A 13,804-nucleotide genomic window follows, 5' to 3' on the forward strand; every position below is an offset into this window, starting at 1 on the left:
TCAATCTCACACTTGAAGCCAAACAAACAACAATGGTATCTTCTTCTCTTTCCTTTCATTCCATCGCCGCCGCCACCGTCAACCCCATCTATGCTGTCCGTTCAACCTTCCGCCGCAACAGCCGCCAATATTTCTCAACTGGAGTGAGTTGCAGAGGACAGAGTCCTCCTACTAACGAGCCACAGACAACAACAAGTAAAGGAGGAGGCGAGCCGGAGAATGTTCTGCTCAAAATCGCTTGGTACGGCTCAGAGCTACTCGGAATCGCCGCTTCAGCTTTCAGGTCTCCGGCGTCTCCTCCTCCTCCTACTACGACTGAGCAAGACTATGAGATTCCGGTTGATTGTTCGGGACGAGCCGTTCGTGTAGCTGTCGTGGACTCGATCAAACACGACTTCAAGCGGTCGTATTTCGTCACAGGTCAGTTAAGAAAAAGACATGATCTTGAGTTCTGTTTTATTGTAATGATGATGATTGTTTCTTTGACCTCAGGGGACTTGACGCCGGCGGTGTACGAGGAGAAGTGTGAGTTCGCTGATCCAGCTGGTTCCTTCAAGGGACTTGCTCGTTTCAAAAGGAACTGCACTAACTTCGGATCATTGATTGAGAAATCAAACATGAAGCTAATGAAATGGGAGAACTTCGAGGTAATGAGATATTTTCTGACGCCGGAGAGAAAAAAAAGTGTTGTTTTTTACTGTTTTAACGACGTGGGTTTGTGTTACAAAAAAAAAAAAAAAAAAAAAAAAAAAAACGACGTGGGTTTTTGCAGGAGAAAGGAGTTGGGCATTGGAAGTTTAGCTGTGTCATGTCGTTTCCATGGAAACCCATTCTCTCAGGTAACACAAAAGCTTCCAGATTTGTGTTAAAAATGTTAAAAATTGGCATATTGGTTTGGATAAAGTTTGAGACTTTAATGGTTATTAGTCTTCGATGATCAATGCTGACAAACGAAAAAGGACAAAACTTTTATGTGTCTTTTTACGGAAGATTCATGAGAATGGAAAATCTTTTTTTTTTTTTTTACAGCTACCGGTTACACTGAGTATTACTTTGACATGGAATCCGGAAAAATATGCAGGTAAAATGATTAGCTCTGAGCTCATCATATCAAAGTTTTTATCTTTCTCAATTACTGATGTATGGGCTTATGCAAGACATGTGGAGCATTGGAATGTCCCTAAGATTGCTTTGTTCAAGCAACTACTGAGACCTAGCCGTGGACTAATGGGGACGACACAAAACTAGCAGTGCAGTGGATGATGATGAATGTTGAAGTCACTTTTTTCTTTCTTTCAGATTCCACTTTTAAAAACAGTAAATATATGAAATTTCCCTTCTTTGAAGTTATATGGATACTATCTGTAATTAATCTATCGAATAGACATGCTTTAAGCTCAATAATAAGATCATAAAGTTATGAATTTGCATCAGTGAAAACAACCATGCATGAACTTCTACAGCTTCTTTGATTCGCCAACTTCTTGGAGGAGCTTTATTTGAACTTCCATTGTGATGTGGTTTTGTTCACAAGAGTGTTTAGCATCTCATCCATTAGATTCAGGCTGGTTCTTGTCCGTAAGCATCTTAAAGAAAGCATGTATGCTTCCACGTTTGGTCTCACTCTAGAATAACAACTCAAATGATTTCATAGCACTAAATCTAGATCAGTTTGCGACTTTAATAGCTCTGTGATATGTTCCATCAAACGTAGGATCAACGTAAGCACCATTTATACATATTCTTACCATTAGTACACATCTTACAATGGGATAAAATAATTGAGTAAGGAGAAACCTTCAGTGATCATCAAACAATGAGTTTTTACAGAGGCCAGCTGTTTACTCACGCCTGTTGTTCTTTCTCCAGTCCCATGGCTTTTCAGGATTTGAAGAAGCCCACAAGCCAATACGCTTCTGCCTTGCTTCTTTCTCCCACTGATTCTCACATCAAATAAACTATCAGAATAGACCTTGTACTAAATGGGTAGTGATGTACAACAACAAAAGCTTTACTAATCTTTTACCTCTGCAAGAACCACGCGTTTGTCATAAGCTACATAATGCCAAGCAAGACCTTTCTTTAGCATTGCCTCCTACACAACTCAAGAAGAAACCAATAACATATTAAAGAAAGTCCTTTTATAAAGAAAAGAAGTGTACTTATATATATACCTGAACAAAAACTCCGTTGCAGTATAAATCTCCAACACACCTCCCATACCGATCTTCTCCATAAACCAACACCTTCAAGCTTTTCCATTGAACAATCTTGAGCAGCTCTTCTTGTGCCTCTTTCCCATACGGCATCTGGCTTTCTGGTGCATCTATTCCCCTATTCCCTTTCCATCACCAAATGTGTTTTTCCATTATAACAAAGAAACTATGGCAAGTCTAGTAGAGAGGAGTGATTTTACCTTAGTCTAATTCTGAACTTGCGAGCAAGCACTTCTTCATTCTGAATGTTTAGCACTCTGTAACCAGAATCAATCATCTTCTGGTGAAGCGCATCCGCTTTGGTGTAATCTTTCCTCTCACGTGCCTTTGCTCTTTTAACCGCTGCAACATTCACTTCCCTTGGCACAGAAGATGACACAACCGGGTCTGAAGTAGAGACATAAACTGTGATGGTGTCTCCATCCGCCACAGCTTTTGGATCAACCGGAAGAGTTTGAAACTCAGAGAGAACTCCTTCAGGCCAAGAACCAGGAGGAGGTTCAGTAGAGAGCTCAACGAGAGTGTCAGGCAAAGGGAGTCCATAGAAAGACAACAGTCCCTGTCATAATAAAACAACACATTCACTTTAGATCCCTTCCAACTTCAACAAAGTCACTTATGTTCTTGCTGCTACCCCATTCATACCTCAACATCTGCATTCTGATGCCTTTTCAAGATCTCAATAACAAGCCGAGAAGCATCCTCTGCCGTCTGTGGTGGAGGTTTTGCTTGCTTCCATGCCTCAAGTATTTTTCTATACCTTCACAGCAAAAAAAATACAGAGCCAAAGTTCACATCTTTATTCACTAAGAGAAACATGTAAAGTTATTGTTATGGTCTTTACCAGTTTGCTTGAGCTTTTCTTGATGACACAACATACCTCCCAAGTCCTTCAGGAACCTAGAAAGTCATAATCAGATCAGTTTTAAGCAAACTCTAGTTGCATAAGTGAGAAAGTTGAATACTTGGGAAGTGATCTCGAAGTTGAAGAGATCGTGAGCGAGAGCTGAAACACCGACAGTGGCCGCGGAGACGCCGTGAGGACCGAGAGAGTCGTCGTCCGTGGTGGGTTTGTAGCATTTTCCGTAGAGGTATCCAAGAGCGTTACCCATCTTTCAGGAAATCTAATAAAGTTTCGATCTTTCCCTGAAAAATCAGAGGATAATCCTTCAGAGGAAGGAGGAAGACCAAACTCTTTTGAAGAAACTGTACTCTGCTAAGGAAAAATCAAAAAGTAACGTATTTTTAGTCTTCGTACAATTATTAAAGTGAAGAAGCCACGAGGGAGCTCAACAAACACTATTGATTTTTTTTTTTTTATATATAACTTAACAAACACTATTTATTATAGCATAATGTGATGACATAAGTCATGTCCAAACCACAGAAACAAGAACAATCTTTCACATCTCTACGTCTCTCAGCCTCGGAAATAGCTTACGCTTCATGTTGACATTTTCAATATATCAACCTGTAGCGTAGCTCGACAATGAACAATGAAACAGCGCAATTTAAGGTGAGTATGACTTCTAGTTATTGTATTAGTCTTGTTACAATTTATTATGGACCCGAACTTGTAATGGTCTAGTTCATGTGTGTCAAGAACTTTTAGAAGTTGTGAAAAGATTCTGTATTTTTTCAAAGCTGTGAGACAAAGCCTTTATATACAACGTCTACAAACCGATTCCAACTTTAACCTAATTAAAAATTTAATACTGATATTAAGGTGAGTTTACTCGAATCACTCCAACTTAGAGGATCATATAATAAGGGTATATAAAAGAAGAAGAAAAATAGTTGGTGTAGACTAGTACATACACTACATGGACCACAAATAATGTGGACAAAATATCAACGATGACAACGGGAAAAAGCTATGTAATATATGCCATTTTGTTATTCTTATATACCAAGAGATCTTTTATTTGTGACAACGGGAAAAAGCTATCCAGTTTCTATCTTCATCTTTTAGTACTACTCTGTTTACTTACATCCCTAGATCTCAAAATTTTGTTTCGGATTCACTGCCCAAATGCGGTCTGCGCGAGGCCACTGCTTTGTATTAGACTCTTAATCTATCAATCAATTTGGTGTTCAAAAAAAAAAAATTTATACCAAGGTTTCTTTTATACACATCCACATCACTATATTTTCATATATACGATTAATATGTTTTCAAAATCTTTAATTAGTGTATGATATCTAGAAATGTGGTTCCATGTGAGACAAAAATGAGAAAACAAATACGGTTACATGTGAATAAGATAAGATAGCCACGTAACGAATGTATTTACAGATTTCCTGTAAAGACAATGGTAAACTGAATTTTTTACCTAAGCATGGAAGTTCCAACTTCTGTTGGACAGGAGGAGTCACAAGTTCATAAAGTTTACATATCTAATAACATTGGATACACAAAATATCGTCGATCATTTAATTAAAAGCATCCTCCATATCAAAAACTTCAAATTTTAGAAGAAAAAACTAAAAACACACAAAAGATTAGTAAATCTATGTTGAACAAGAACGAGGTGATCTTGTGAAGAAGATGAGAACTCAAGAGAATCTGGAAATGAATGATTGTTTCTATTAAAGAGTAAAAAGAAGATGTACAAGTTCTTATATAGTCATAATCTTATATATAATTTTGATTTAAAGTTTATATTGTCGCACATTGTGCACTAGTTCACACATCACCTAAACGTAAAATTTTCATCGTGTTTGGAATACAATATTCGACATAAACATAAAACTATTATTTTATTGTTTTGAACTTTCCATTTGTTACTGATGAAATCGATGTCTAGACGTGTTATACTCTGTTCGAAATATTGACAAAGTCAATCGGAGTGAAGTCCGTTCGTTACTTTTATGTTTAATTAAGAGACAAACATAGCACAACATGATGGTATGAGGTCTTAAATCCCTATATATTATTCCTTTGGAGTGCAAGTGTCTAATTCCTTCAACTACACCTTTCAAAGAAATAGTTTGCAAGTGTATAACTCCTTCCACCACATCCCTTCAAAGAAATATTAAAAGTCAAAGAAAGTAGCATCAAATATGTAGATATAGAGAGATAATATAAATCTTACCTGAGGAGTTTCATAACCAGCTGATGACCACCAAGACTCAGATATTGATGCAACGATTGTTCATTTTTTGTTAGCGCAGTAAGCTCTTAAAGAAGCCGTGGAATTTCTCGAGAGACACGTACATACAATCTCCATAGATCTTAAACATGTGAATTCTAAGTATCTTGTTTGTATCAATATCCCCCATACCCATGATTTCGATCTCATTAACTAGTTCAACAATGTTTTGACGTGGCACATGTGACCTAAATGAATATTTTCTAACACTAATATATCTGATGTCTTAGATAGTCATCAACAAGTTCTTCCACGCCATCAACAAGACCTTCTCCTATTTTGATATACAAATCAATATCATCAATCCGTTATAGGTTTGCCAAGTCCACGATACTGTTTCTTCAAGGAAAATCATTAGCATCAATGTTTGGAGCTCTACTTAAAGCCATAACATCTTCATTTATATTATCATCTGAAGTTGTATCATTCTGCTGAAAATTACCAACATGATAAATTACCAAGGGGATAAAAAGTATAATGAAGGATTTGACCATTTGAATTGATTCAAGATAAGACTATTAGAATTTAACATTTAACATTTATTACAGAAAGACAATGATTTAATAAATTGATAATTTTATCTAACCATAGAATGATGGAAGTCCCAACTCTGTCACAAGTCCATAATATTTACATACATGTTTATAACATTGGATAGACAAAATATCGTCGATTATTCAGTTAGAAGCATCCATATTATAAACTTCAAATTTCATTATATATAGCCAAGATGTTTCCTAAGGTCACCACATTAGACCACCAAATTAAAGCACAACATATAGTAGTAGTAAATCTAAGTTACATTAAGGTTTATTTTGATTTTAAAGAAAAAGTAATCTAAGGAAGATTGAGGTAAAGCATCTCTTTAAATTCCAATTTTCTTGTATCACTATAGAAAGTATGATGCTTGTTAGGCCAATAAGTCAAACAAACGCAACCTTTAACCTCAAACTCCATCACTTTCCCAATAGCTCTTTTATCAACCTTCCACAAAACGCTTTGTCCATAACTATCTCCTGCAAACACGACTCCTCCTTGCTTTGTAAACGGCCTAAACGCATTTGTGTACCGGTTCTTGAACCAAGCACGAGGGTTCATCATCGAAACCTTTGATGGTTTAGAGGATGAAACTTCTCTTCCATCATCAAAGTCATGTAGAAACCAAGTGAGGTATGCAGTATAACCATGAACCCACTGCTCAAATATCCATGGTTTCATGCTTTTTGTTTTGGTCTCGTTGGCTGAGACTTTGAGTCCGAAGAAAGTGTTTGGTGGATCTATTGTTGCTTCTATGCCTTTCTCTGCTTCAAATTGTCTCAATGGGTTTTCTGAGGATTTTTCTGCGGATGCCATTAGGATGTTTGATTGAACCGTTGGTGTTAGTTGCAATGATATTTTTGATGGAAAATGTTTTTCCTCTAATCCCATCCCACGTTCTGATAGAAGTGTCTCGTTCACAAGTCGAATTATGTCACACCTAATTATAAAGATATTAGTAATTTAATTATGTATAACCAATATATAATATACCATAAATTACCAAAATTTTACTTGAAAAATTATGTTTCTAACTGCAATTGTTTTATTCATAACTCACTTTTTATTGAAAATATTTAAAACGAACACTCAAAACTCAAAATGGTGACCAATATAATAAATGAGAATAGTGAATTCCTAATCATTTTTAAAAATTATCATTTATAAGGAATATTTATTACATGGCTCTTTGTCATTTCTTTAATTTTAAAGACTGTTGAACAAAAATATTCTTTGTTAAAATTGGAAAAGAACAATAAATAATAATTTTTTTTTTCATTTTTGTTTAAACTCTTTCTTATTCGTTCATTGTTCTTTTAGTGATCACCGATCGGATGTGTTAATCAGTATTAACTTGATTCACAGTTTACACAAATCGTTTTGAGTTTAACCATTAGTTAATATATGTACCAGGTTCCACAGTTCATCATATGAGTTTAAGTACGGTACCTGACATTGTCAATATTCACAGCAATATTAAACCACTTCTCACGAACGTAAATCCTGTGGTTGAACTGGATCACACCTTCAAGCTGATGATAGTTCAACGAGAAGAATAATCTTTCGTCGGTTAAAGCACTATTTACGCTCTCCATTTCCATTGCTATCACAGGACAATACATATGAACTTTCCACAAACCTTGAGTTGAGAAAGCATACGAAAACAAAGGAGAAGGTGACTTAAGATGCTGAGACGCTCTGATCTCGATAATCCAATTGGTTATGGCGAGGTTGAGCGACCTCATCCATTGTTCTTCAAGGTTAGAGCCTAGTTGCACCATGAGCAACTTAGAACCCTGCCTTGACCTACAAGTAACCAGCTGATCTTTCACCGTTTTGAGACAAGTTGTTCGTAGGCTTGTGGGCGCCTCGTAGATGCATATGAGAAACACGAAAGTGAAGAACGCGAGGTTGAAAACGTCTTTGAGGTTTGAAGTGGATCCTATGTTTTGCATTTGGATTGAACAAGTGGTTCTTTTGACGTTATAGTTGAGAACTGTGTCGACAAAACTCATTAATAGAGTAGAGATGATATTTTCACTTAGGAGATTAGTTTGATTAGAGCCAATGATTCTTAGAGGTTTTGAGATGAAGAGAGATATAGGAATCTTGAAGCTGGCTACTATGGAGAATGTGAATGTGTTTGGAGATTGAGAACTACGAGTAATAGAGAAATTTAAAGATGGATGTGATGAATTTGGAGAGCAAATACACATGGACATTGAGTTTCTTTTCCATTGAGAAAAAGGAGGTAGGTTTTGAAGCCAAGCAAATGCATCAGGTGTGTCACAAGAAGCCATTGGAGCATTTATCTTGAAGATCTTGTTAAATGTGTGGTATAGATAATTAGAAGACTAGATTTATCATGTATATATAGAGAGAACAATCTAATGAATGGAAGGAAAGAAAAAAAGAAAACGAATACAAATATTCTCTCTTCTTTTTCAAAAGGTTAAGAATCTAATACAAAAAGCATATGGGTTATTTTAGTTATAACAGAACAATAGAGCGTTAGAGCTACACGAATTGCCTCTTTCTTTAAATATTTAAATTTTGATAATGATTAAGAGTCCTGAAAGTCATTGGATAACGTACAAGAAAGAAGACTTTGATGCTAATTAGATCGTAGCTAGGACCAGGAAAAAGGATTATAAGTATTTGCTGAGTTGATAAAAGTCAAGATTCTACTTTGTGCCTTGTGGAAATCAAACCGAATTTCCAGTAAATATTCTTTGATTAGGCCGAAGAATATTGTTATTCGATTGTCCAGTTATATACTCAATAATGTTTTATTCATCTTTATCTAGTTAAGTTTCAAATAAGTTACATAAGAAATCCTGAGAAGTGAGAACTTGTTCTAGCTAGTCATAACGTCCTTTGAATTTTCAATTAATTCAATTAAAGGTACTATCTTATAATAATAGTTTAGCCCATCAATCGTTTGTGCAATTATCAGTTTATCAACAAGAAGAAAACGAAACACATACTGTTTGAAAAAAAAAAACTCTGCTTTAGAATATAAGTTGTTTGAAAGTATGGTCCTGATTAGCGTAAAAACATACTCTGCTTTACAATACAAGTTGTTTGAAAGTATGGTCATCATTGTGGTTCTATATTTTCTTGCTCTAGAGTTAAAAGACTTTAAGTTTTTAGACGTGGTTTTATTTTATTTTATTTCTGTAAAATTATTTCCAAAAATATTTAAAACACTCATTAAAGCTGTACAAAAATTAATTTTCAGAGCTAATTATTTACCTTTACAGCTGTAGATTCCCTTTTTAAAGTTAAATCATAATTGTACAGGTTCTTAAAACTCTGCCAATAAACTCCAGTGTTCTTTTTTTTTACAACAAAATAACTACTTAACTAAGAAACCGCCGAATTGAATAGCCAAACCGGAGGTTCGGCGGTAAAGAATCAACATATAACATAGTTGAAAGAGAATTCTTCTCACCACGTGCAAGCTTGTCCGCCATTGTATTTTGTGCCTTCGGAATATGTCGGATCTTGAAATTACGGAAGAAAATCTTACTGCGGTAAAATTTTTCCGTGTAGTAAAAACTGACCATTCTTCAGGTGATGACTCTATCTTCACCAATTGAGAACAATCTGTCGCAAATACTACATCTGAAAACTGCATGGTCTTCGTACACTCCATCTTCACTGGTGTTCTTTTATCAAAATTTACATTATTGTGTGTTTAATTAAGTTATTGTTATAATATAAGTAAGGAAGTATAACTGATTTATTTATTATATATTATTATTCTATTGTTTTGTGTTTGGTAAAAGAAGAAGTTGGACGTGAGAGAGAATAAAGAGTGATGTTGATTATTCATATATGTTATAAAGTGAAAGGGGAAGAAGGCTTTTATAGCCAACAAAGTCGGCAACAAGAGGGAAAAAGATAAAAACATTAAACTGACATCTGGATGATGACTAATACACAACATTATAAGAATGAGACAAGTGTCTCATGAATAATCATCTATTTATAACACTCTCCCTTGATTATTCATCTTGTATTACGTAGTGTCTCGTTAAAAATCTGGTAATGGAAAAACCCATTAGGACAAAAACCATGACAAGAGAAAAAGAGTACACTGTCGTAATCTCCCCCTGAAAGTAGTGGACCTAGCTTCGTCGTTACATGTCACACAAATGCCGCATTCCGATACCGTAGACGTGTTTTCGGAATGTTGTAGTCGGAAGAGCTTTGGTGAACAAGTCAGCTGGATTGTTGCATGATCGTACATATTCGATGTCCACTTCTTTATTTTTCTCGAGCTCCCTTATGTACGAGAAAAATCTTGGAGGGATGTGTTTTGTTCTGTCGCTCTTGATATAGCCTTCTTTAAGTTGAGCAACACAAGCCGAATTGTCTTCAAATATTTTCGTCGGCTCTTTCTCATTGACTATTCCGCTTGCTTCTTGTATGTGTTGACTCATTGATCGAAGCCACACACATTCTCGACATGCTTCGTGAAGCAATAGTTTCTGCATGATTTGAAGATGTCGCAACCAGAGTTTGTTTCTGGGACCGCCAAGAGATTGCGGTTCCACCAATCGTAAAAATATAGCCGGTTTGCGATCGAGCCTTATGAGGATCTGATAAGTATCCTGCATCTGCAGAACCAACCATACCAAACTCGGGTTTTCTAAAATAAATTAACCCTAAATCAACTGTACCTTGGAGGTAACGAAATACATGCTTTATTCCGTCCCAGTGCCTGCGAGTAGGAGCAGAACTATATCTTGCTAGTAGATTAGTAGCAAAGGCAATATCAGGCCTAGTAGAGTATGCAAGATACAAAAGCCCACCAATAGCACTCATATAAGGTACTTCAGGACCTAATATCTTCTCGCTATCTTCGCAGGGCCTAAAAGGATCTCTCTCAACATCGAGAGTTCTACCAACCATTGGAGTACTCAAAGGAGTCGCTTTATCCATATAAAAGCCTTTCAATAACCTTTTCGTATAATTTGATTGATGCACAAATATTCCTTCTCGGAGATGCTCTATCTGGAGCCCAAGACAAAACATTGTCTTGCCGAGATCTTTCATTTCGAACTCCTCTTTCATATGAGTTCGAGCATCATCAACCTCCTTTTGAGTTCCAATTATGTTCAGGTCGTCTACATATACATCAATGATCACAAAGCCAGATGACGATTTCTTTATAAAAACGCATGGACATATCGCATTATTCACATATCCTTTACTCAAAAGATATTCACTTAAGCGATTGTACCACATGCGTCCGGATTGCTTTAATCCGTAAAGTGATCGCTGTAACTTGACCGAACAAATCTCCCTGGATTTTTCTTTTAATGCCCCTGGCATTTTCAATCCCTTAGGGAGTTTCATATATATATCTTTATCCAACGATCCATATAAATATGCAGTCACAACGTCCATGAGATGCATCTCAAGATTTTTAGACGCCGTTAGGCTCATCAAAAATCTAAACGTAATTGCATACATTACCGGGGAATACGTTTCCTCAAAATCAATTCCCGGTATCTGAGAAAATCTTTGGGAAACTAATCAGACTTTATATCGTGTTACTTTTCTCACGAATACCTACTTATACCCAACAAGATTTATATTCTCAGGCGTTATGACTATAGGTCCAAAGACATTCCTTTTATTTAGGGAGAATAATTCAGTTTGAATGGGCTTCTGTCACTCCTCCCAATCATGTCTTTTTAACATTCCAAAATGGACCTTGGATCGGATCATCACTTTCGTGATCGATATCTTTGGACACAGAAAATGAGAATATTCCATCAACATCTTTTATCTTATAACTTTTTATCAAGGGTGTAGTCTTTCAGACATATTTCAATATCAGGTTCTTTTGGAACCTTTCCACTTATGCCTTCTTTCAGACATATTTCAATATCAGGTTCTTTTGGAACCTTTCCACTTATGCCTTCTTTCAGACATATTTCAATATCAGGTTCTTTTGGAACCTTTCCACTTATGCCTTCTTTCAGACATCTTATAATATCAGGTTCTTCCCGAACCTTTCTGCTTTGCTCAACAAATTTCTTTTTCTTTCGGAGATTTTTATCTTTAGAACCCGCTAGTCTCCTCCTCTTTAACCGAACCCTAGGTTCATTCATTTTGTTATCGTCAATTTGTTCTTTAGGAACATTAAATTTTGATGGAACATTTTCAGCGGGTATATCATGTCGTATCTGTGAACACATTTGGTAACCGGTTTGTCAAATTATGCAAATGTACAATTTTCTGAAATTCCAGCTCTCCTTGATTCGTAGGGGGATCAAGGTGTAACAACGATGGTGTACACCAAGTAATCTCTTTAGGAATTCTACTAATTCCTTCCCCTAGCGCTGGAAATTTATCCTCATTAAAATGGCAATCGGCAAATCATGCCGTAAACATATCACTAGCTACCGGTTCAAGATACCTTATATACGGCATGTTCTAATTCTTCCAGAGTTTTATACATTCCCGAGAGCATCTTTAACTCTCCAGGGACTACTAAATATCAAGATGCAACTCAAGTCGTTTATGTCCTGCCAGACATTTCAATATACTGCATCTTTTTTTAAATTTTCTCCAGTGACCTCGGAACAAGCCGTTTTTCATACCTCGAAGCCATCTTTCATTTCATTCTCTGGAGAAATATATACTTGGACTTTTGGTCCAAACATTTCTCGTTTTTCTAACAAGCTTTATATCGAATTGATGGCCAATCAATTCACTCTACCCTCATACATAGAGGTAGATTCATAATCCTTATTTATATAGCGCTTTTTCATTTATTGTCGACAATCTATTTTGTCTTTGGTTCCATCTTTTTACCAGTACTGATATGGTTAATCGAGATCTCTTTATCATCATCGATAATTTACCCAGGTACCTGACTGTAATATTAACCATATCAACGGTCTCTTCACGAGATTCATCCTCTATTCATATATTTGCTCCTTTTCGAGGACTCTTTGGAACCAAAGTGGTCCATCACGTCTCTAGAGTACCATAGACTCATATATCGTCCTTTTAGGACACTATTTTCTTATTTGGAGCATTTTCAGCTGGAATATGAGATTTCATTATTTCATCAAAGTGTCTGGCAGGCATTTTGTAAATGGATTATTCTAATTTTCATTGTAATCCATTTCATATATCTCATTCCATCAGCTTATCATATGCTTCTAGCAAACTTGCGAGCATATTTCTAATTATCCATATACTTTATCCCTCTGGATTGTATATGTCTTTATTACATGCAACACCCGATCATGGGGATCATCTTACATGAATTTACTTTATCAAGTTCTTTTTCAAGTGCGAACATAATTTTTCAATGTTCCACTCACTAGGATTCTTTAATCCTCCCCCTCGAGATGATGACACTCCATATCTAAAATTTCGTACTGAATCGCACTCTAGAACCAATAACATATTCAGATTTTCCATTTGTGACGAATTATGTTTCAAATCCTTTAGAGTGAGATCCTAATTTGGGGTTTGCTTAAAGAAATCACATATTGTGAACTTGTTTGATGATTCATCATCCATGGTGCTTTCCTTTATTTTCTTGACATGCTATATGTGAAAAACTTCTGGTTTTTCAACATTTCACAATAATGTCAATAACATTATTGTGAACTTGTTTGATGATTCATCACCCATGATGGTTTCCTTTATTTTCTTGACATGCTATATGTGAAAAACTTCTGGTTTTTTAACATTTCACAATAATGTCAATAACATTACTAGAGATGACTATATATCAGTAAACTTCAGGTTTACCACTCATTTATAAATTTGCCATCTTTTTCTTATGCATGCCTTTTCATCATAAGCTCTTCTAGAGCCAATAATATGTGTATATTACTAGATACTATACTTATTTAGTTTGAG

At 35.8% G+C, this 13,804-nt stretch overlaps 3 protein-coding genes across 5 annotated transcripts; 1 reads left to right on the forward strand and 2 right to left on the reverse strand.

Moving 5' to 3' along the window:
* Nucleotides 1-14: 14 nt before the first annotated feature.
* LOC106341454 lies at nt 15-1,433 on the forward strand. 3 transcript variants are annotated; one of them, XM_013780227.1, is made up of 5 exons: nt 17-420; nt 493-647; nt 773-839; nt 1,030-1,081; nt 1,158-1,433. In XM_013780227.1, the coding sequence occupies exons 1-5, from the start codon at nt 33-35 to the stop codon at nt 1,246-1,248; spliced, it is 753 nt and encodes a 250-aa protein (XP_013635681.1). In that variant the 5' UTR covers nt 17-32; the 3' UTR covers nt 1,249-1,433. The 3 variants fall into 3 exon arrangements, with proteins under 3 accessions (XP_013635680.1, XP_013635681.1, XP_013635682.1); XM_013780226.1 differs by lacking the exon at nt 1,030-1,081 and having other exon boundaries at nt 15-420; nt 1,082-1,401; XM_013780228.1 differs by lacking the exon at nt 1,030-1,081 and having other exon boundaries at nt 1,158-1,401.
* Nucleotides 1,434-1,671: 238 nt separating this feature from the next.
* Nucleotides 1,672-3,848, reverse strand: LOC106341453 (staphylococcal-like nuclease CAN2). The gene is made up of 7 exons (XM_013780225.1): nt 3,182-3,848; nt 3,061-3,116; nt 2,862-2,976; nt 2,417-2,775; nt 2,175-2,334; nt 2,027-2,095; nt 1,672-1,937 (listed from the first exon to the last, which is right to left on the reverse strand). Exons 1-7 carry the CDS (start codon nt 3,326-3,328, stop codon nt 1,842-1,844), a joined length of 1,002 nt encoding a protein of 333 aa, XP_013635679.1. The 5' UTR covers nt 3,329-3,848; the 3' UTR covers nt 1,672-1,841.
* Nucleotides 3,849-6,062: 2,214 nt separating this feature from the next.
* Nucleotides 6,063-8,205, reverse strand: LOC106336647. Its single transcript, XM_013775541.1, has 2 exons — nt 7,355-8,205; nt 6,063-6,845 (listed from the first exon to the last, which is right to left on the reverse strand). The coding sequence occupies exons 1-2, from the start codon at nt 8,203-8,205 to the stop codon at nt 6,206-6,208; spliced, it is 1,491 nt and encodes a 496-aa protein (XP_013630995.1). The 3' UTR covers nt 6,063-6,205.
* Between the last annotated feature and the right edge of the window lie 5,599 nt (nt 8,206-13,804).

Source organism: Brassica oleracea, chromosome C4 (genome assembly GCF_000695525.1).
Source record: "Brassica oleracea var. oleracea cultivar TO1000 chromosome C4, BOL, whole genome shotgun sequence".
In the NCBI taxonomy this organism is placed as follows: Eukaryota; Viridiplantae; Streptophyta; class Magnoliopsida; order Brassicales; family Brassicaceae; genus Brassica; species Brassica oleracea.

Excerpts from the sequence above, each read along its gene's own strand:
- LOC106341453 (XM_013780225.1), bottom strand. The coding sequence starts at position 3,328 with ATGGGTAACGCTCTTGGATACCTCTACGGAAAATGCTACAAACCCACC. Across the intron at positions 3,117-3,181 it reads ACTTCGAGATCACTTCCCAA|GTTCCTGAAGGACTTGGGAG; the intron begins GTATTCAACTTT and ends ATGACTTTCTAG. Across the intron at positions 2,096-2,174 it reads GCAACGGAGTTTTTGTTCAG|GAGGCAATGCTAAAGAAAGG; the intron begins GTATATATATAA and ends TGAGTTGTGTAG.
- LOC106336647 (XM_013775541.1), bottom strand. The coding sequence starts at position 8,205 with ATGGCTTCTTGTGACACACCTGATGCATTTGCTTGGCTTCAAAACCTA. Across the intron at positions 6,846-7,354 it reads GTGAATATTGACAATGTCAG|GTGTGACATAATTCGACTTG; the intron begins GTACCGTACTTA and ends CTTTATAATTAG.
- LOC106341454 (XM_013780226.1), top strand. The coding sequence starts at position 33 with ATGGTATCTTCTTCTCTTTCCTTTCATTCCATCGCCGCCGCCACCGTC. Across the intron at positions 421-492 it reads GCGGTCGTATTTCGTCACAG|GGGACTTGACGCCGGCGGTG; the intron begins GTCAGTTAAGAA and ends CTTTGACCTCAG. Across the intron at positions 840-1,081 it reads ATGGAAACCCATTCTCTCAG|GTAAAATGATTAGCTCTGAG; the intron begins GTAACACAAAAG and ends AAAAATATGCAG.